The sequence below is a fragment of the Sebastes umbrosus genome, chromosome 10, assembly GCF_015220745.1.
Source record: "Sebastes umbrosus isolate fSebUmb1 chromosome 10, fSebUmb1.pri, whole genome shotgun sequence".
Lineage (NCBI taxonomy): Eukaryota > Metazoa > Chordata > Actinopteri > Perciformes > Sebastidae > Sebastes > Sebastes umbrosus.
This window is the reverse complement of record NC_051278.1, coordinates 11,935,633-11,957,123: the sequence shown is the minus strand read 5'-3', so window position 1 is coordinate 11,957,123 and position 21,491 is coordinate 11,935,633. Positions and strand designations below refer to the sequence as shown.

At 43.6% G+C, this 21,491-nt stretch overlaps 1 protein-coding gene and 1 long non-coding RNA gene across 2 annotated transcripts in view; one reads left to right on the top strand and one right to left on the bottom strand.

The window, feature by feature from the left end:
• The first annotated feature begins 953 nt into the window (after positions 1-953).
• cdc42ep3 (CDC42 effector protein (Rho GTPase binding) 3) lies at positions 954-7,515 on the top strand. The gene is made up of 2 exons (XM_037783036.1): positions 954-1,621; positions 5,689-7,515. The coding sequence occupies exon 2, from the start codon at positions 5,914-5,916 to the stop codon at positions 6,979-6,981; it is 1,068 nt and encodes a 355-aa protein (XP_037638964.1). The 5' UTR covers positions 954-1,621; positions 5,689-5,913; the 3' UTR covers positions 6,982-7,515.
• Positions 7,516-9,310: 1,795 nt separating this feature from the next.
• Positions 9,311-21,491, bottom strand: part of LOC119495879 — a 48,124-nt gene continuing 35,943 nt past the window's right edge. The window contains exons 3-5 of the long non-coding RNA XR_005208585.1: positions 21,193-21,273; positions 20,888-21,033; positions 9,311-9,698 (exon numbers count right to left, since the gene is read on the bottom strand). This is a non-coding gene — a long non-coding RNA (uncharacterized LOC119495879). The remainder of the gene's footprint in view (positions 9,699-20,887; positions 21,034-21,192; positions 21,274-21,491) is intronic.

Here is a 21,491-nt window from a genome sequence, read left to right as displayed (position 1 = left end):
TGCCGGCCACATGGACGCCGCGATGACATCACCCTGAGGCGACTCCACAACACCATGCTAAAAGGGCTTCATTCACAACATGCTGTTTAACTGGTGCTAAATAACGCCTGTGTAAGTTAAATAGAGGGTGTCTCAGCAACGTAAGCCGCCCACAAACAACCCAACGTTCATTTCAGCGCAAGACTTTTCAAAGCATTATAAATGGCTAGTTATTACAGTGTCACATGAGATATAGAAGTGAGGAGAAAGAGCGGATTAAGGAGAATGAGCTTCTGGAAGGAGAGGCGAGAATGGGTGGTGTTTGCAGAAGGATGTGTTGCTTTATATGCTGGACAAGGCAGGATTATTGTTACGGCTTGTGAGGACATGCATTCACCCCGTTTCTTAACCGCAGACACACGTTGATTGAGATACAAGCACCCCTCCCCCCACATTTATCTTCTTTGCCCTCTTGAAATTCACTGTACAAGCAGAAACACACACCTCTCCCCAACGCCTCTTTGGGGGAAAGTACACAGCAAAGTGTGACATCACCTCTGAGCTGCACCGGTTACCAAGGTGATAACAAGAATAGAACCCCCACCCCCCCCCCATAAAAATTGGGATGCAGAGGCAAGGTTTGCCACGTCCTTGACTTGAGGGCATCGGGTTAGAACCTTAACGCATACCGTCTCTGTCTTTGCATTTAAAATCATGATAGAGAAACAACGACTCCCTCTGAGGAAGTCTACTTCTGCTGCAGCATGTGCTGTCCATTAGCCTCATCTGTAAATGTCCCCTGCATGTGCTGCAGTGCTGCAGTATTCTGCAGCAAATTAGTCCATTTGCACAGTGTCGCCTCAGCCTGCTGCAGCAAAATGAATAGAATTGGATAGAATATGAAGTGATGATGCAGAGTTATAGTTTTGGGGAAACAATGGGAGGGAATGGGTGTGCTTGTGTGACAGATAAGGATAAGCCAGAGTCAGGGAGATTCCAGTCAAGTGTCTGCCGGCTGCATTTACAGACAGCTCTTATCAGACAGGGTGAGGCAGAATAGCAGCAGAGGGAAAAGAGTGAACACATACTCAGTGTGCATATCATGAAGGACTGTTTTAGAGGAGGAGAGACAGCCAGACATCCCATGAGGCCAGTGCCTATTCTCTCTCTCTGCAAGACCGGAGCTTGTGATCACTCATCACCGCAGCTCCACTAAGGCACAGGAAGCAGAGAGGATCCTCAAACACCACAGAACTGCTTAAAAAATCTGAGCTCTGGGAGAGGATAGACATGCACAGGTGCTGGTAGAGGGAGAGGAGGGAGCGAGAGCGCATAGAGAGAGAGAGAGAGAGAGAGAGAGAGGAAGAAGAGGGGGGAGCAGTGAGGGGAGGTGTAGGAGGAGACTTTGACTTGCTTCAGAAGGGAATAGGAGCCGGAGAGCAATTCCAAAACAGCTGTCCGGCAGACGTCCCAGTCGACAGAAGTGCAGCCCCGAGGCAGAGACAGGAGGCAGGGCAGTGTCAACAAGCCACAGGAGCAGAACAGCAGCCACTGAACACACACATACATACAGACACATCAACCTCAGAGGCTGCAGCGTTCAGGAGAACAGCAGCGATACCTGGGACGGATCAACCAAGAGGTGAGTGAGAGCGGGAGCATGTTTTATTTCACTCTGTAATCTGAATTAGTAGATAGGACAATGTTGCTGCAGTATGCCTGCCATCATGTAAGTGTTTTTCTCTTGAATGTCTGGAGCAGAATGGGATATTTCTTAGTGACAATGAAACATGCGAAAGCATGCATGGCAAGTTAAGCTTGCACAGGAGCGTTTGTCTCACACATGTAACACAAGAGCTGAACTGTTAGGAGCAACATGATATCCTGTCCGCTTTCCAAGAGACATTTTTAGTCCAGCTACGCGCTTAAGGCATGTTCCTCTGAAATGCAGAGCTGGCTTTGCCTTTATCTCTCAAGGGGAGAGGAGGTTTTTGTGGGTACACTAGGGGGGATAGGACTTTTTTTCTTTTTTTGCCAGTGTATGTTGACATTCCCTTCATGTTTCATACGCTTTGATTCGGCTCCCTGCTCATCCCTGCCAAGGATAACTCTGGCATGTGCTGGCCATGCTTGCGGGTGGCACAAGGGGGAGCGAGAAAGAAAGACAGAACAAATACTCCACCCTGCCATTCGCCTTCGTCACCGCCACCAGGCCCCCGAAAGTAAGGCCTTCGCCTATAATTGAGGTTTTTTTTTTTATGCAACAAGCAGCTCAGTCTATTCTGTAAGGCTACCATTACCCTCTGTGGTATGTGCTTTTTATAACAGCCCCAAAGAGAGGGTCTTTCTGCTATTCAAAGGCGTGACACAAGAAGTCAAGGCCACGGTTAGATGTCAGAGGAGTATTTGGAGACTTCAAACTTCCACAAAGTTGCTTTGTAGACACAGCGGAAGGAATAGAAGTTTGTCTCCCACATGCTGATGATGTTAAACTGACCACAACTACTACACAAGTGCAAAATAGCGTGCTACTTTTTTAAACAGCGCTGATGTGAGATGTCAGCACAGTAATCCCATCACGGGAGGAATATTTAGGTGATGCACGGTGTCTATTTTAAAGAATGGGGAAGTCAAATACAGGTCATATTTTGAACAGCTGCTCTCCTGAGCCTCTCTCTCTCTCTACATCCCTCATCACCGGCTTTGGAGCAGTTCGAGCATCATCAAGCTATAGCATCTATTTAGGCTACAGAAGATTTACACTGCCTCTAAGAATATACTGACCCACTAAAATCACACGTAGCTTTTAGGTGTCCAGAAATACCCAGACAAATCACAACCATTAGTTCAATTACCAGATACCAACCCTACATTTATCAGCCCCCACACTCAGGCTTTCATCACCTCGCTCCCACCTCACTAATAACCGACCCTCCAAGCACGAGCTGATGAGGCAAAGCTCCATTTTTAAAGAGGCTGGAGTGGCTCCAGATCGTTTCATGCCCAGACAGATAGCTGTTGCTGACCCAATGACACAGTAGTGGCTTTATCCTGCAGCTCCCCATTATGTCTGGATGGATGGCTGCTCAGGCGAGCACTTCTGAAAGCAAGGTGCCATCAGATTCCCCCACTTCCCCCCGGAGGTGTAAATGAAACCCGCATTCTGTGGAGGCGCCGGGCTTGAACCAGTCAACACGTGCCACGCCGCCTCTTTTTGGATTAGTTCCAAAAGAAGGGTGCAAATCTAGCCTTGGCTTTGAGATATACCAGAATGCACCTGCTCAACTATTAACATCCTGCAGAGACACAAATGGATTCACTGGGTCAATCCATAAGGGTCCATCCTGGGATATCCTGAGGTGTAATTGATCAATTTCCTCTTGGGCCAGATTAACTAACATTTCCATAACTCTTGAGATTCTCTACATACACTCGAATCAATAGTACTCATTCAATTAACCCTCATACTGCAGCAGATTCCTAAAAAAACAACAACATGGGGATATTGTTTTCTTCATACTTTGCTGTTGGCCTCTGGAATTCCAGTCATGTTTGCCATATGAGCCAAACTGGGCCACCAGCAGGACGGCTGACGTGAAGGTCAGACCTCCAGGCTTTCATCGCACCAGCTGACTTCTCACGGGCCACAAGTGTTGACCTTGGGTAGGATGCACAGCAGATGTCCTCCTGCGAGAGTTGCAAGACTCTTCTGCAAGAGGATTTCCTACAAGTTTCGTCCATACTATTGATCCCATCTATTATAATGCATGGGCTGTGCAAGAGAGAGAGGGTCCACACAGACTGGTTATAATTTCATCAGGGCAGACCAATAATCAATAGGTACGTTTGATAAGAAGTGTTTCAGCAAGCAGTGACCTTCTATTCTTGGGAACAGCGATGCAAAAGTTAACACAGATATAGATATGTGCGCTCTGAGCCCACAGGAAGCAGCTTTTGGCTTGCTGGTGCATTTGTTTCACTTCCTATCCGAGCCCCATCTCCCACTGCAGCGAGCATCAGCTGTCAAGGTCAGACAGGATTGAGGAGCAGCAGCAGCGAAAGGGAAAGAGACTACAAAAAGAAGTAGGAGGAAGAGAAATGGAAGAAGAAGCTTGAGCTAAACAAGTGAGGGATTTTGCTGTATCCCCCCTCCCTCCCTTCATCAAACACTGCAGCACTCCTCTTCGCCCTCCTCCTTCCCCTTCCCTTTCTCTCCCTCACTGTTAGCAAACAAACACGCTCTCCATCGCACACATGGCGTGCATTCAAAACTGCTATCTCTCACGAGCGCAGTCAGGCTCCTCGCGCAAACACTCAACACCAGCACTCGAACACACAAGGCCCCTCGGAGAGAGAGCGGCACTGCCATTCAACAAACTCACACATGTTCCGCATCCCTCCGTGTTTGTCATGGCTATAAATAGCCCCATGGTGCTTGTTGGCTGACAGGTTTATTTGTGTTGTAATGGCATCCCGTGAAGTGCGAAGATTTCACATTGTACTTCACATCTTATACAGTTTACTGAAGCCGTGGCTCTCATAAGGCTAAGGATATCTGCGCTTCCTCAAACAGGTTGGAAACACAAGAATCCATGTTGAGAGTGGATGTCAGCGCTGCTATTTGGATTCAAATGCGCAGCAAGTGTCTGTCTCTCTGGCTCCACACTAATGTGCCTGCTGAATAAACATAGCCTACTTAAAGTGTCTCTGATAAGGCTGATGCAGTGCGTCTCGACGGGGTCGGTCGCAGCAGGAATGTGGATGTTTTCTCGGTGAAACTTTTTTTTTGGACCTGACCGCCCAGGCACTTTTGTGCGGCGTTGTCACTGCTGACAGACCTCTCATAAGTAAATATGTCTATAAATGGGCAAGCTCTCTCCTCACTGGTGCTCTCTCCCACCCCCCCATCACACACAGTCAACTCCCTTCCTCCACGGAGTGTTTCTCCCTTTCTCCTCGGTTGCTATGTCATTTCAAACGGTCAAACCGATTCTCTCCTCTTTTTTCGTTCATCTTACACTAAGCCGGCTGCCAACATGGTGACATTCTCGGTTGGATTTGTAATGGAAAAGCTCTGAGGAGGCAGCATGCAATCAGGCACCTTTTATCAAATCCAATCCCGCCTTAATAATGTTTACCCATCCTGATGTATTGTGCAGCCTGGCTGGTATCTCAGCCCTTATTAAACCCTCTGCCCATCAATTCACAATCTGCATCACCTTCTTTCTTCAGATCCACTTGCTCTGTAATCCCCTAAACCTCTTCCCTCCCCTCTTTCCCCCCCGACTCTGGTCCATCTCTTTCTATCTGTGTGCGTGTCTGAGCAGTAGCTCGTTCATAAAACAGGCTGCCCCGCTCTGATCCTCCTAAAGTCCCGCTTTGCTTCTCCTCTCCCAATCTGCGCTCCAGCTGGTCCACATTAGCACATCCAGAGCCGAGGAGGCCAAAGGAGGCTCATGTGTGGAAATGTGAACAGAGCAGCGAAAAGCCTTCGACCTAGGCCTCATCCTCCTCCTCTACTCTCTGGCTTCTGAGCTCGCCAGATGCGAGTTGAGGATAAGATTGTTTTCTCTTGTAGGATCCAGAGTTTGTTTGTTGCTGACCAGATTTATGGAAAGCAGGATAGGAACCCTTGAGGAAATGTGTCAGTGCTGAGTTCATGTTTTAAAGAAAAACGCTGACATATTCTCTGTTTGTCTCTGATTTCAGGAAAGTGGCCATTTGACCTTCCTACAGCGACGGACGTCACCAGTCCTGCTTGGAATCCCGTTTCCTGATCGATGCCGCAATTGCTGAACTTATTTTTGGAGTCCTGTCTGTTACTGAGAATGTAACTGGAGCTCCTCCCGGGGGGAACTGCAACGTCCAGAACTTGTAGAGCGTTTCCGACTTTTCCTATCCTGCATATCTGAGATCTCTTCTGCAGCTACAGCCATGCCGGCAAAAGCACCCATATACCTGAAACCCAACAATAACAAGAAGGGAAAGAAATGTCGCCTCAGAGATATTCTGTCCCCAGACATGATCAGTCCACCGCTGGGGGACTTTCGCCATACCATCCACATTGGCAGGGGCGGAGAGAGAGACGCCTTCGGAGACATGTCTTTCCTCCAGGGGAAGTATGAACTCCTACCCGGGAAGGGAGGCGTCCACCCTCAGTACGGCATCCAGAGTGAGTTTCTGAGAGCTCACAGCACCGGCGATGCTTCCTTCACCGAGACCCCCTCTCCGGTGCTCAAGAACGCCATCTCCCTCCCAACTATCGGCGGCTGCCAGGCGCTCACCCTCCCCATGATCTCCTCCACTGTGTTCTCCATGCCCCCGGAGCCGCTGGAAGACATCATGGGGTCTCCCATGAAACCTGACAGCACAGAGGAGGTGGAGATCTTGCAGATGGACGCTCTGCTGCGCTCCATGGATGTCTTCAACAGCGGGCCTCCATCTCCTTCCACAGATATCCAATCGAAGCCTGACGTCCTCCTGGATCTGCTGGAAAACACAGATAAGTCCACCTCGAAGGCAGTCGCCAAAGCTAACAAAATAAACAAGAGCAAACCCAGGTTTGACAAGCCATCGTCCTACTATATCAACGGTCACAGCACCTTCAAAGCTAACGGCAGCCTGAACAGTGACATGAGCAGCGACAGCTTTGACAGCTTTTGCGGCAAAGGGGACTTTCAGAGCAAGATCTGCAACGGCAGCAGGAGTCTCAACGGAAACGGCAACTGCAACGGTTACGGACACTTTAACAATGACATTACTCTGGGCTTCAAGCAGGAGCTCTCAAAGTGCAATGGAGAGTGGGTGGACAGGGACAGCGGTGTGGAGGAGGGCCGCATCTGTGATTTTGAGTTTGAGTTTTCCAAGGAGAAGACCATGTCGCGGGATTCCCTCGCCCACATCACGGGGTCACTCCTCTCCCTCGAACTCGATCTGGGCCCGTCCATCTTGGACGATGTGCTCAACATAATGGATAAACCCGCAGCGAAGAGCAGGCCTTGAGCTGCGCCGAGGCCCCAGGAGGACAAAGGGAATTATTAAACTATAGCCACGAGGAGGGAAAGACTCACAAAGCAATCAAAATGGTGTCTGGATATATCATTGAGATGAAACGAGCTACAATAGACAGAGCTGCTTATGTTTTTATTGTCAAAACATATAACTATTCTAGCTTCTATGGAGTGTTGATTCTTCTTCTTCTTCTTCTTTTTTGTTTGCCATGCCAGCTGCATGTTTAAGATGCATGTGCTATTGAGTTAAAACACAGCCATCGTGCCTTTGATTTTACATTACTGTAAAAATGCTACATGATAGATTTGTGTTCTTATGTTGACTTCCACCGTATATACACAGTAACTTTGAGGCCCTTTGCTTTTTTTACACAGTCTTGAACATATTGCATTTTGTGACTTTAAGTGTGTTTAACAAAGCATTATTTTGTCTGTCACATAATTCATTTGCCACATTTCAAACAGCAGAACACTATGCATATTTGTGTTTTTAAAATTGTAACACAAATAAATTCATTTTGTCCTATTCTGGCTAATTTTTGGCAGGTAATGTGTGCATACACCCGAACTGAGAGTTAATTCCAAAAGATGATTAAAGTCAAGGTGAAAAGCACTTTTAGATCACATCCCCGGTCATATTGTGCACCTATTTAACAATATATACAAAAAAATGAGAAAAATATACATTTCTTTGTAGTTTTATATCAAAATCCAATCATCTTTTCTTCCTGTAAAACTAAATATGACGTGTGCTTATGTAAGCTAGGACCAACCAATTTCAACCAAGGATATCATGACATCCATCCATCAATCAATCTGCAACTTTTAGTGACAAGGGAGGAGTGTGTACAGTCTACAATGGAGCTACAGTCCTCAGTAACTCCAACACGTTCTCATCCCAACTAGTCACACACTGCCGCTTTGTCACATCCCTTGGTGTCACTTTATTTTTGGCATCAAAACCACTAGAAAGGGCTACAGGAATGAGTGCTAAAACCCAGAAAAGAGTTAACATTTTAGCACTTCCGGTTCCCTCATCTGGAAGTCAATGGGTTTTTAGTTTGATGCCTGAAATAAGGTCTGTGGTTAACACAAGCTTAAGCGATTTAAAAATTTAGTTCTATGATATAAAATACATCAATAAATAACCTCGTGAATTTTGAAGCTCTTATATGTCTTAAAAAAGGCAGTTGCTAACAAAATAGCCTAACATGAGCTTCTGGCGATTGCATTCCCACTTCAAAAATCATAAAAGCGGTGTCATGTGTGAAGATTATCTTGCTGAACAAAACGTGTAAGTATCATAAATGTTTGTTCGCCACAGAGTTTATTTTCTGCAGTAATCTAAAAGCCAATAGAAAAATCGAGGGAACCCAGGGCGATGCTAACTTCCTGGTTGGCCTACAAAAATACCAGGAGCACTCCATAGTTACCCTTGGTATCACTTTAGGGTTAGGCAACAAAACCACCTAGTTAGGTTTCGGAAAACTACATGGTTGGGCTTGAAACTACTACGTTTTTACAGTGAAAATTAAACTAAAAGTGTTGAAGATGGGACATGAACAGCAGTCTCCTGGATGAAAAACTACATCACCACAGTCACTCCCGGCACCCTTTCTGGGAGAGTTTACTGTTGCCGCAGATGAGATTAAATTGTAGGTAATGGAACGACCTGATGCGTTTCATACTGCCGCTAAAGGGTTCCTTCTGCAGCAGTAGAACAAGCCGACGGCCATGACAAAGCCTCTGTATTTGACGCCCAGTTTTGTACTACATGCTAAGCCCGCCATCTTTTTAGTGGTCCAATCAAATGCAAAGGATTTGATTTAAATAACTGTACTGTACACCGCTCAAATATTGTGTTTCACTGTGGAATACATCACAGTACAGAAGCTAAAGACGCTCTAACTTCAGTTTCACTGGGACTTTAAACAAGATACTGATAACTGATAACTGAAAATGCACTCGATTCGACTGTTACCACCTGCCATTAAATAGGCGTTATCAGTTGCTATAACCGGCATAGCTCTGGGTCAATAGGGGCCTACTACACCTACTACGATGTAAAACTTAAAGTGAACCTTAAAAGCTAAATGTTCCACATTGTAAAACCGAATGAAACGTTACATTTTGAACACCAATCTAATATTGGCTGTAGTAGGCCCCTAATGACCCACATCTGTGGTGCTTATAGCGGCAGATAACACCTATTTCATGGCCTGATAACAGTCAAATCAGCTTGAAGATTCTGGAAAAACATGTAGCACAAAAGGGAAAAGGCAAACATGACAGATAGCAAGGAAAGAGCTACAGACTGACAGAATGGATTTATTTTCTCGCCTTTGACATTCCTCACATTCTGCGTCCCTGCCCTGCAGTGGGAGCACCGGTGGGCCTTCATCTGCCCAACCAGGCGCCTGCTCCGTTTGTTTGCGTGTGGACGGGACAGGCAGAGGAGGGGGCTCAGAAATTCCCTGCATTCCAGCCACAGAGCACAAGTGTCCAGGACCAGACATAAATCAGCTGTTTCAAGTGAGGAGGGAGGGCTCCGGACCTCAGAGCCACGCTATCTGCAGCCAGAATGTATAGCGAGATGAGGCTGTAAAACACCGCAGGCAAACTTTGTTCAGTGCTGAACGATGGATGAGTCCTCTCCTTCTGTCTAGTTACAATGAAGATGTGTTGACCCAGCAGTGTTGGAGCAACAGCCTGAAAGAGCAGGACAGCAGTGGTTACCCATGCATGCAGCCTCTTGAACTCAACCACCCCTCATTGGGGGCCTCCTCGCCCTGATCCTCCGTCCCTTTGAGCCCAACTTATGGAGGCTTATGGCAAGCTTCCCCCAAACACCCACGTGCCACTGTGTCATCCTCTCTCCTAACACATCCAGAGTCATTTATACTTGTGTTAGCAAGCTAATTTCATTTGCAAATAATTATCTGGGTTCAATTCCACTTCTGTCATTTAGCAGGCCAATTTGGCGAACCTCCCCAAATCCCTCAGAGGCCTCAGAATGTCCGTAAACAACCACCGCCGACCCCAGCCGAGGCATCTGAAGCCCCCGTGAAACCAGATGTTAGAGGAGAAGAAAAGCCATGACATGGCAGATACCCCGGCCTTTGGAAAATCCCAGCATCGGTGCTAAAGAGTTTGCATATACTGAGCCGAAGCATCCAACTCTCCAAGTATGAGTAATGAAAACCTTTGCCGTCCAGGTAATTACTATGCTTACACCTGCAATGGCACGTCATTGACTTGATGACAGCCTTTAATTTCGACAGGCATGGACCCCAAGGAAACTTCCTTTGGTTTACAAAAGAGCCTTTAGTGTGTTGTGTAACGCATTGGAAGTATTTCTGTAGAGATGCCAGACACAAAATACCAGGAAATACCAGTGTTTTATGAAATCCAACACAAATACTCGACATATGTTACACCCTCAACGCTGCCTCCATGTTCTCCGAGTTCAGCGCTCTACATGAAATACAGTGTTTGAGCGACTAGTTGAGCCATAGAGGTTTCTCTAATGGAAGTCTGTGTTTGAATTGCACAACTTCAACAGTGTGTTTTAGTCTTCTCTGGAGGCCTGAGGGCAGAAGAGAAAATACCATAAACGGAAGGCAGAAATAGTGCCAGAGGAAAAGTTTCTCATTACCACAGGGCCAAGGTGGAAGTTTGACCTGAAGAGACCTCGACTCTGATATTCCATGTTACTGTAACACCACAAACATGCCGTACAGCAACACAATCAGCCAACTCATTGTGACACCCACAGACTTACAAGCAGAACAATATTCCACTTGTTTTACTGGCAAGTCACATAGCCTAGCTTTGTGTTTTTCCATTTGCTTGAATCTCTTGAGATAAATTCACTGAGAAATGAATGTTCCTTTTTTGGTGAAACCAAACTGGTGTTACTGAAAACAGACAGCCAAATTGGTGACGTGAGCCGAGAGAGGGAGGTGACACGGGTGTTGCCACTCTACCTGCTGCCTTGTAATTTCCCCAACCAGTTGCTTTCTTGACAAAAACAGAAAAAAGCCTAATTGCTAAATTCTGTCTCTTTGACTTTGATTCCGTGGTTTAGGAGGACGGTGAAAAACACGAGGAGAAAAAAGAACATAAACAACTTTTTAAGGCAAATTCGACCATATAAAATATAAATCACCAAGGCACAAAAAGGCTATTTTCACCAAACATCCGCCCTTACATTACAAGGTAAATCATAAACGTTCCTCCAGCAGATCAGTGATCCAGGGGATCCGGCTCCTCTGTTTCCTGGGCTAAGGTGAAGCTGTCAGTTCACAGATGAATAAGCTTTTGGCCCAGAGGCCACCGGTGCCAAAGAAAGCACAGCTCAGACCCAGCAAAATTTTCCACCCGACCTCCACAACAGAGCTGCATAATGTGCACACTGTCTTTCACATAGAGGTGTCGGTGTAGGAGCCCCTCGTAGCCGGACTTGAGCCGTGTCAGGCGGATGAGAGGGGAAACTTTAATAAGATGTTTCCCCATGTGCAGCAGGATAAAGCTCCTCTTGTCTTCACCTGCTACAGCACAAAATGAGCCCAAACACAGATACTTTCCATCTCGCCAACAGACCGGGCAGGAGGAAATATCTGCTGTATGAGCGCAGCTTCTCCTAGAAATATTATTGTTAAATATTTCTCTTGCTTGCTGGAGAGATGTTATTCATCGTTGATGCATACTGTACGTGCCATGCCTCTGCTAATCGGGGGCCTCAGTAGTAGAAAGCTTCTTGAGAACATTTTCTTTGGGATGCTGAGCATGGAGCTGGGAATCAAGTGTTCTGCAGATCTGCTGATTTAGCAGCGCGGGGCTGCAGCTCCCTTTTCAAAAGACAACAACAGCAGAGAGCAGAGAGAACTTATTCCCAGGGGTGAATAAAAATGAGCCTGAGCCGGGGGTTGATGCAGTGCAGATACGAGCGAGCTCACATGTAGTTTGGTCTGGCAGGCAGTGGACAGCTCAGGTTCACTGCACTGTTGACTGTTGTTTGGCTGACAGTAACCATAGCGAGTTGAGTTTGTGTCTTCGGCACGTGAGGGCCGAGCTGAGAGGAGGGCAGAGAGAGTTAAACAGAGCTGTGTCACCTCAGAGGCACCAGAATACCTCCGTGACAAAACCCAGGCCCAGTTAATCGTGCTCGGTGCCACGCTATGTAGAGCAAAACAAGAGCTACTGTAAGCTTAATCGTACGCTTCATTTATCTCTAATCTGCATCATCTTGGGGTTAATTCCACTGGGGAGTAATCAGCACAATACCTGGTCTTGTACGAATAATTAAAAAATTGTTTCTGTAAACTATAGTTATAGCTATTAACATTGATTATTTTTAATTTGTATACTTTATAAATTGGTATAATAATAATAGTTTTGTGCTCGATATATCACTTGTCGTGCTGCTAAAACATTTCAATACAGTTATTTAATACATGTTTCTGTAAGTAGTGTCAAGTGGAGGCAGGTATGGTCAAAAGTAAGTAGTCCTCTAAAGTAAAATGTCTATCTTTAGGGTCCAGGAGCCCAATTAGTGCTATAAGTGATAAAAGAAAAACCTAATTTAAAACGAGACTATTTAACTTTTGAAAGAAGAAATAACACTAGAAGTGCAATCAGAGAGCGCAGACCTCTGCCAAGGCAGGTTTCAGATATGATGGACTCATTCTAAGCTAACGAAAACACAATGATTCTTAGTTTCAGGTGATTATACACTAATGAAAACATAGTTATGAATATTATATTACATTTCTGCCAATAGATCCCCCGAAATGTTACACACTGTTCCATAGATGTATTACATATAGCAAACTTAGATATTGCTGTGTAAGTGACATGAGTTTGTTAACTTATTGACAGTTCTCTGCCTGTGTTATTGTAATAATATGTTTGAGCATTTATCATTATTTCTTTTATCTTACTTTTGTGGCAACTGTGCTTTCCTTTTTAAATCTAGACTTTCTTCTCGCCTTTATTTCCCACTTATTCCCACTTATTTCACAAATAGTTTTAGTCAAACCAATGTGTTACAATGCTTGATTAAAGGAAAATAATGCTAAAACCATGCAAGCTTTATGATAAATACTGCAGAAGGGTGCTCTGAGACATTGGGCTTAGCAAAAAGTCTGCGCTTGCCATTTTAATCGGCTTAATTTACAACAACCCCCACACTGCAAACAATTCATGAATTATTCATATTTATTCCTATTTATTCCAGCCTGGGAAGAATGGGACTGTGACTGAGCCCAGTGGGATGGGACAGTAATGTATGCTCTGAACTCTCCTTCTAAGGCAACACGAGGGAACGAAACCAAAGGCAGTGATCATGTGAGTCTTTCTAAGATCACCCTTGTCTATATTTTGTCTCTTTTTAAATGGCATGCCCCCAGCAGGGCAGCAACTGCCCATCAAGTCCTCTCCTTTGGCCAGCGACCTATATTCACCCAGAGGAGGTATTTATATATTTGCTCTTTGCTGCATTTCCTCCAGACAACCCTCTGAGAATTCCTCTAACGCCATGCAGAGGGAAGGGTGAGGGAGGGGAACGGGTTTAGGGGGTATCTCCCCTTATAGATGTGAGTGACATCACCTACCATCTTTTCCTCTAGCAGGTCAACAACATCTCTGTCACCATAATGAGATGACTGGACTCAATCACCTTCTAGGTCCAGATAATGAGGCCAGGTCATTGAGTTGCACTGGGGAGTGGCGTTTATTGGCGGGTACATGCCATTCCTAGGAATAGTTTAGAGATTGTTTATAAGATTTACATGCAAAATGTTTCTGTTGCACGTGTCATTTTCAGTGTTACTATTTTTTATATACATTTTTAAAATATATTTTATACGAAAATCAGCCTATATATACAGTCTGTTGATAAGGCCTTTCATTAATTGTACCATGAACCGTTATCTATAGTTTATATAATCTTGCTTGTGACACTGAAGGAATAGTTCAACATTTTGAGACATACAGTACGTCCATTTGCTTTCTTTCCAAGAGTTAGATGAGAAGTTCATTATGTAATGGGATAATGCTACATTCACACAAGGTCGACAGAATAGAAAAAAAAAACGGAAAACCTTTATTTCGACTTGGGAGTGTTCACACATGGTTACCCCCACTGCTAACCTCGTAGTCACACTATTGAGTTTAGACACACAATAGAGTAATTGAGCTACTTTTGCTGCAGGGAAGCCAAAAACAAACAAACTGTGTATAGTAATTTTTCCCAAAGTGAGAAATTATTGATATCTGTGACTTGGAATAACAGCTAGGCACCTGACATAAAAGTTTTTTCTATGACGTGGAAGCGGCACAAGTACGGACCTGGAGCCAATTCATGGTTAGCCTAACCGAGCATAAAAACAGCTATTTAAAAGCAGCTTATATCCATCTGCACAGTACTTCTGTGAAACGTTTCAAGCTATAATGCAGGTTGCTAGATACGGTTGGTACAGTAAAGCTACAGGTCTCTGTTCCGGCATGACTCCCCAGGAAGGCACTGCGCCTATTTGCACTCCTCCTAAAACCCCAAATTGTCGATTTGAACTGGTTAAACTAATGAGATACAATGTGTGTGTAAGATTGATAGATATAGCCTTCCACTCTTGTGTTTGTATGTTAAATATGTAGCCACCCAACACGTTCTCATCCCAACTCGTGACCTACTGCCGCTTTGTCACGCCCCTTCGCGTCACTTTAGGTTTAGGCAACAAAACCACTATAGTTAGGTTTAGGAAAGAGCTACATGGTTGGGCTTAAAACTACTACGTTTGTAAAGTGAAAATGAACATTGTGAACACGGGACACGAACGAATAGCTGATTGTAAAGTGCAAGTGAAATGTAACGCACAGCGGCCTCTTGGATGAAAGCCCTGTTTTTGTTGGACCAATCCACCTCTCGTCCCACCCCCCTTTTGTGTCTCTTTTCGTTCTATAAACTACGTCACCACAGCACGTTCCCTGTGCATTTACTGTTGCAGCGGATGGGTTTACATTGTAGTTAATGGAAAGCCCAGTGCGTGTCATACCAGCGCTAAACGGTGCCTTGTGCGTTGATATCTCACGCCAACGGCCATGACAAAGCCTCGGTATTTGACGCCCTGGGAATGAGAACGAGCTGAGCCACCGCCAGCAGCCGCTTAGTTTAGCATAAGGACTTGAAACAGGGGAAAAGCTAGCCTGGCTAACCGTCTGTAAGAGTGATATCAATCTTCTCAAGTAACTCCCAGAAAGAAAGAGAATCTAGAGGTATCTTCCAAAATGCTGAATTATTGCTTTGAAAGCTGCATCCTTCAGCTGCTCCATTAACAATGAACAGGACACTGACTGTGTTGATTCATGGCTTTTTACGCCTGATGAGCATTATTTAGTATTTCTAACTCTCAGATGGCCATTGTAAAGCTTTCAACTCTCAAAAAGCAAATCTTCCCACATTGCTAGAAAATTACCTTGGCTCTAGAAAGTTCACCTCCTGTTTATTTTCAGTGGAGTTGCCTCTGCTCTCTTGATAACATGCAGAATTCCAGACGGTCTTATATCTACAAGAGAGGGATGACTCACGACTCAACTGTCCAAGACCGTTTACTCATATTTTATATCATAGTGTATTTGTTAAGGATACAAGGTGACCTGCATGGAATTGCACATAAAGGAGAGTGTATGAAAGTACCGGGTGTTCAGGTCAGAGGGCTACATTCCTGCTGTTATGGCCTACAGCCTTCAGGATTCTGCCTTTTAAGGTAAGACCCCACTCTGTTTCTCCTTATCCCCATGCAGGCTTGATCCCTCTGTCTCCCTCTGGACTCACTGGGTGCCCCAGAGTCTCCTTTTTATAAGTTGTCACCAGCCAGTCATGCGCTCACATCTGCAGGAAATTTCCGAGCAGGTTCCTTTCCTACAGGACCGTAAAAAAGAAACAGCAGCTGGTGGCCATTCGTTTTACGCTTTGTTTGGAGGGGCTTTTACACTTCAGGTTTGCACAGCTGAATTACGGTCAGGCAGTAAAGCAGAACAACACACAGCACGGAGAGAAAGAGAGCAAAACACAAGATCTGCAAACGTCCAATTTTAGAAAAAGAAAAGAGGAAGAGTGATGAATCAGTGCCGATCTCGTAGTGCTGTGACCTCTGTCCTGCTCTCAAGAGCTGCATTGTGCTTCCACCTGAAACACACCGAGCTACGTCTGCAAAATTCATCTCATTTCCATTTGACACCGCGGGGAGTAAAGCAATATAACAGCTTATACTTCAGCCTCTTTCACTGGAATGTCAATCATGTGTGAGGGCCAAGGAGCCCTGGCTCTCTTCATAACCTGCATCAATATTAAGAATGTCTTGGACAGCGTCCCGGTATGCATCAGGATCAACATTAAATGACTACCAAGAGCTTTAACATGAAACAATACAATAGGAGCCAATGTCTGGATCACCAAAGATGACTCAATAACTCAAAGCAGAATGTCATATTGTCTTCAAATATTTCCCTGTAAAAATACACCTTTAAATCCCCACAGGGCTGTGATTCAAGTGATCAATGCTTCACCGAGCTGACAGAAGAAAAACAGTAAATGGAGTGAGCCCTCCACAGGCAAAATGTTCTATAACACTATGTAGAATATTATTTTTCAATGTTCCCAGTTTAATCAACTCTTACGTAACTGACCTTTCCCAGGGGTCACAGAGGTCACAGGGTCGTCTTCTTGCGGGAGGGGAAAATACCCTCCCAGATGCAAAGTTCATATTTTGGCTGTCAGTGAGTTTGAAGCACATGGCATCTTGTGAGGAATATCCCTGACCAAAGACGAATCACGAGGTCAGAGTTGATGTCCTCTGAGGACCTGAGTGCTCGAGGCCTCCGGGAGCTGCTCCGCTGTCCAGTTTTTGAAATATGTCAAATTGACGGTTAATCAGATAAGGAGCCCAAACACAGAAGCAGCGATAAATACTGCTAATACCAGACGTTACTACTCCCTAATGTCTCAGTGATTACAAAGTTGGATGCACATTGATAAACAACAGTTTAGAAACAACACAGAAACTGGTCAGGTTTTCATCTGAATGTACCGGTTAAATGTTTCTGGGAAAGTGCATCTGCTTTTCCCTCCATCCTCTTGATGAGACTGATCTCAGTATCACACAAAGTGCAACGTCTCAATGACACTTCAGGACTGGAGTTGATTGTGTGCATTTGGAGCTCTCCTAATTCATTGTGGGGATTCTCATCTTTATTATTTGTTCATAGCATGCATTAAAGGTACAGTGTGTAGGATTTGGCGACATCTAGTGGTGTAGTTGAAGATTGCAATCAACTGAGTACCCCTCCGCTCACTCCTCCCTTTCAGAGACTGCAGTAGCGTTACCGCAGTTTCACAAGCGTGTCGGAGAACTACAGTGGCCTTCAGGTAATGGAAAAACATGAAAGACTCTCTCTAGAGCCAGTGCTTGGTTTGTCCGTTCTGGGCTACTGTAGAAACATGGCGGGCTCCGTGAAGAGGACCCGCTCCTTATGTAGATATGTAGGACTCATTCTAAGCTAACAAAAACACAAGGATTCTGAGTTTCAGGTGATTAAACACTAATGAAAACATAGTTATGAATATTTTATTTCATTTCTGCTAATATATCCCCTGAAATGTTACACACTGATCCTTTAAATGTTTTTAAAGGCACTGAAAACCATTTTTTTTTTCCAATCAGCTACTTACTGTGAGCAATGAGATCCTACATGAACACAACATTTTCTGACAAAGTTGGAATAGTTTTCTATATTTCACATGACAGATTTATGTATTTTTGTTTTTCAGTGCTTTTCTCACTGGTTTGAAGTGGGTTGCAAATTGCTGTGCACCAATTCGGGTTTAGCAATATTTGATTTAAAGCCTGACAGTTGTTTGGTTATTACTTTATATCATCAAATCTGATCAAACTACACAAAAACAGTCTTGATGAAGCTGATAACATGGATTAAATTTAAACTCTTAATGAATAAAACCTGAGAAAGTTTTTTTAGGGATTTTCAAAAAAAGTATATAAATAAATACAAAAAAAAAGAAAAGGAAAAAAAAGGAATTGCTTTAAGAATTTGACTGATTTGTGTCCGAAGGTAAGTAGAGGTATTACACATTTTGTTTTAAATATTAAACCTTGTTGTTTCACATATTTAGAAAGCAAAAACGTTTAGAACGCATCTTCACCAGTTCAATTACTGTTGAGACTTTTGCTGCTCTTTCCATGTGTCAGTCTCTGCTGTCATCAGCATAAACTTGAATTACTAATATATGGAAAACAGCATTTCCCCCCGCTGTAAATGAGCAGTCATTAAGACAGAGCAGCATTACTTTGAAATACTGTCACTTAGGCTGTTAAATAGAAGTAATGGTTACTATTTTAAAAAATATGGCCCCATTGGGGAAGCTAATAAAGTCACCCTTCAATTAAGACGTTCTTTTGTTTCTACTGCACAATATTTACTTAGCTTATTTATTTAATGAACTATTTTTATGTATTTATTTTATTCACGCCCCGTTTCCCTCTTCATTTGAGTTTTTTTCCTCCCATAGTGCAATTTTCTTTTTTCTCTTTTTCCTTCTGTCATTGGATTGTTGGATATAAACTTGTGTGGAAAGTTATATTAAATCGTTAAATTATAAATTGCAATAAAATATGAATTTAAGTATGAACCCCTTCACTTGCAAGTATTTACCAGTTAGAAAACACAAAATAATTATTCCTGTTACAAAGCTTTAGAGCGGTCACAATGATATCAGTATCAGGGAATGGTGAGCAGCTCCCTCTACTGTTCTAGTAGTTAGTGTCTGTCTGCTGCTCTCACTCTCAAGCCCATATGATCATTAAAGGACAGCCACATTCAGCCGGAGCTTTAACAATCATAGCTTTAACTTTATTAAGTGGATTTTTCCTTTGTTGGCACAAAGCCGATCTGGAGACCTCCCATGTTCGTCTCAGCACTTGACTAAAACATTCCTCGCTTATGAATGTCAAACACAATTAGGGCTGTATGTGTCCTCCGTTCTCTCCTTAGTGTAGAGACATTAATCTGTGTGATGGCAGTTAACATTTTCTCTGGATAATCTGTCTTTTGTATTCAGGTTGTAACGATAAAGAATAGTTTTTTAATGCAGGTCGCTGGACTGTCAAACTATTGTGACAGCTGAATGGAAGTGTTTCATCGATCAAAGCTTGTGGATGACAAAACAGATCAACATTTTTCTGCTTTAACCTCATAAATCAGAGGATCTCGAGATGGTCGTGGCACCTCTGAGGTCGTCCAACTTCCATTCTTCATAGCAAGGTCAGGTCAAAGGGTCAACACGAGAGCTAAACACAGGCTCAACTGGTTGGGTGGTTAAGTGGCCGATGAAACGGGAAGATAAAGCTGAAGGGCATCACATGAAGTAAAGGCTATCACATGAGGGTGATATAATAATAACTTTTAGTTTACTCAGGATATCTGCAATCTCTCTGTGCAGGCTTGTCATGTTCAATCAAGGGTTACTCTAAAGCTCTTTTACAAAAGTTATGTTTTACTAATGAGATTATCTGCGTTTGCACTTCCCTCCGAGGGCGAGGGAGGGGAAGAATGAAAATGACTCAACTATTTTGTGGTCTGGCCTGATACCAAGTCCTTTGCATGCAACCTGCTAATTCGTCCGGCTGGCTAACAACCCGCTTGCGTGCCAGTCGATCATTAGCGCCCCGTCAGAAACGGTCACCAAACATGTCACATGCCCCCCCTGGTCACTCTATTCAGGGCCGACCGCCTGAGCAGAGATGACCATGACCCACACAGCCAAGACGCTTGGAAAAACAATACATAAATTAGCAGTGAGAAGGCTATTAAAAGATTAAAAGCAGTTAGGGCTAATGTTTATATGAAATCTGCCAGTTTAATTACTCCTGTCTTAAACATATCAGACCATTAAAATGTGATTCTACATTCAAAACACCTGATGGACAGTGATTAACAAAATAGCCTTTAAGAGATTCAAGATACTTTCATACACCCAACAAAATTACATTTGATAACTTCCAGTGACCATCAGCAAGAGAACAAGATAAAAACAATATAATAAGATAAAAACAAGAAGGATAAAACATGTAATAAAAGATAATAAATACTAAGAAGGTATTGCACAGCGAGTTAAATGTGTAAGTAATAAAGTGCTGGGGTGCTTTAGCAGCAGTTGGACGGTGGGGAGTGGGGTGGTGTTAGATTAAAGAAAATGGAGAACAAATTTAAAAAATATATATATTAAAGAAGCTTGTGATTGATTAAATAAGTATAAATATGTAATTAGTTTTACCTAATGCAAGGAAGCTATATACAACTCGTTAGGTGTGTATTATCGTTGTTCATATTGCTTATATTTTTGCACTTATATTGCTTAGATTCTGTACTTTTTATTGTCAATATTTATTATCTTTATTAGTCACATTTTGGGGGATCTATTAGTAGAAATGGAATATAATATTCAGAATTGTGTTTTCATTAGTGTATAATCACCTGAAACTAAGAATTGTTGTGTTTTTGTGAGCTTAGAATGAGCCTTTCATATCTACATAGGGAGCGTTTCCTCTTAACGGAGTCCTCCATGTTGCTTTGCCATGTTTCTACAGTAGCCCAGAACGAACAAACCAAACTCTGACTCTAGAGAGAGCCTTTCACGTTTTTACGTTACCTGAAGGCCGCAGTAGTTCTCTGACACGCCTGTGAAACTGCGGTAACGTGAGCGGCAGAGTGTAAAATGTCAAAGAGAGACTGTCATTGTTGTCCTATACTGCTATAAAACAAATCAATATAAAAAAACTACAAAATGTTTTTGTTAAAATTAGGGAGAAAAAACTTTCACTCACTGGTATCTGTGCAGTACCAGTTCCCCTTGTTATGAAGTGGTTCCTCAAGTGGCCGAGGACTTCTCATTTTCTCTGGTGTAATTACCCCCAGAGTCAACTCCAATTTACGCTTCTGGTCATCAATCATGAAATTACACGGGGAACTCCTGTAAGTAAAAAAAGAAAAGTTAATGATAGCAACAAAAGTACTACAATTTCACACCGTGCCATATAGCTTGAAGGCAGATGTAGATTTGAAAAGACAACAGAAGAAGAAGGAGGGTTGTGGTTTGATGATTGCTGTTGCTGCTGCCTCTCTGACGCACTCTGAAGCTGATCGGGTGTCAATCACTCTCGTTCTGGGAGTCCCTCCAAGCAAAACACAGCCGATAGAGCCAATTTCTGATCTGCAGAAAAGAGTGGATTCTGGTTTCGGTCCATGGAATGACTTTGAAATCTAATTATTACTATTGTTAGAAACATATTTGACATATTTGGTCCTTTGTCATGTGTGAAATGAAAACTTGATTGTGGTGAGAAACCATATGACTTTGTGGTACTGAGCTAAACAGATACAGTACAAGTATGTCTTCTTATTCAGTGTGTTGTGTTTTCCTGTAATATG

Excerpts from the sequence above, each read along its gene's own strand:
- cdc42ep3 (XM_037783036.1), top strand. The coding sequence starts at position 5,914 with ATGCCGGCAAAAGCACCCATATACCTGAAACCCAACAATAACAAGAAG.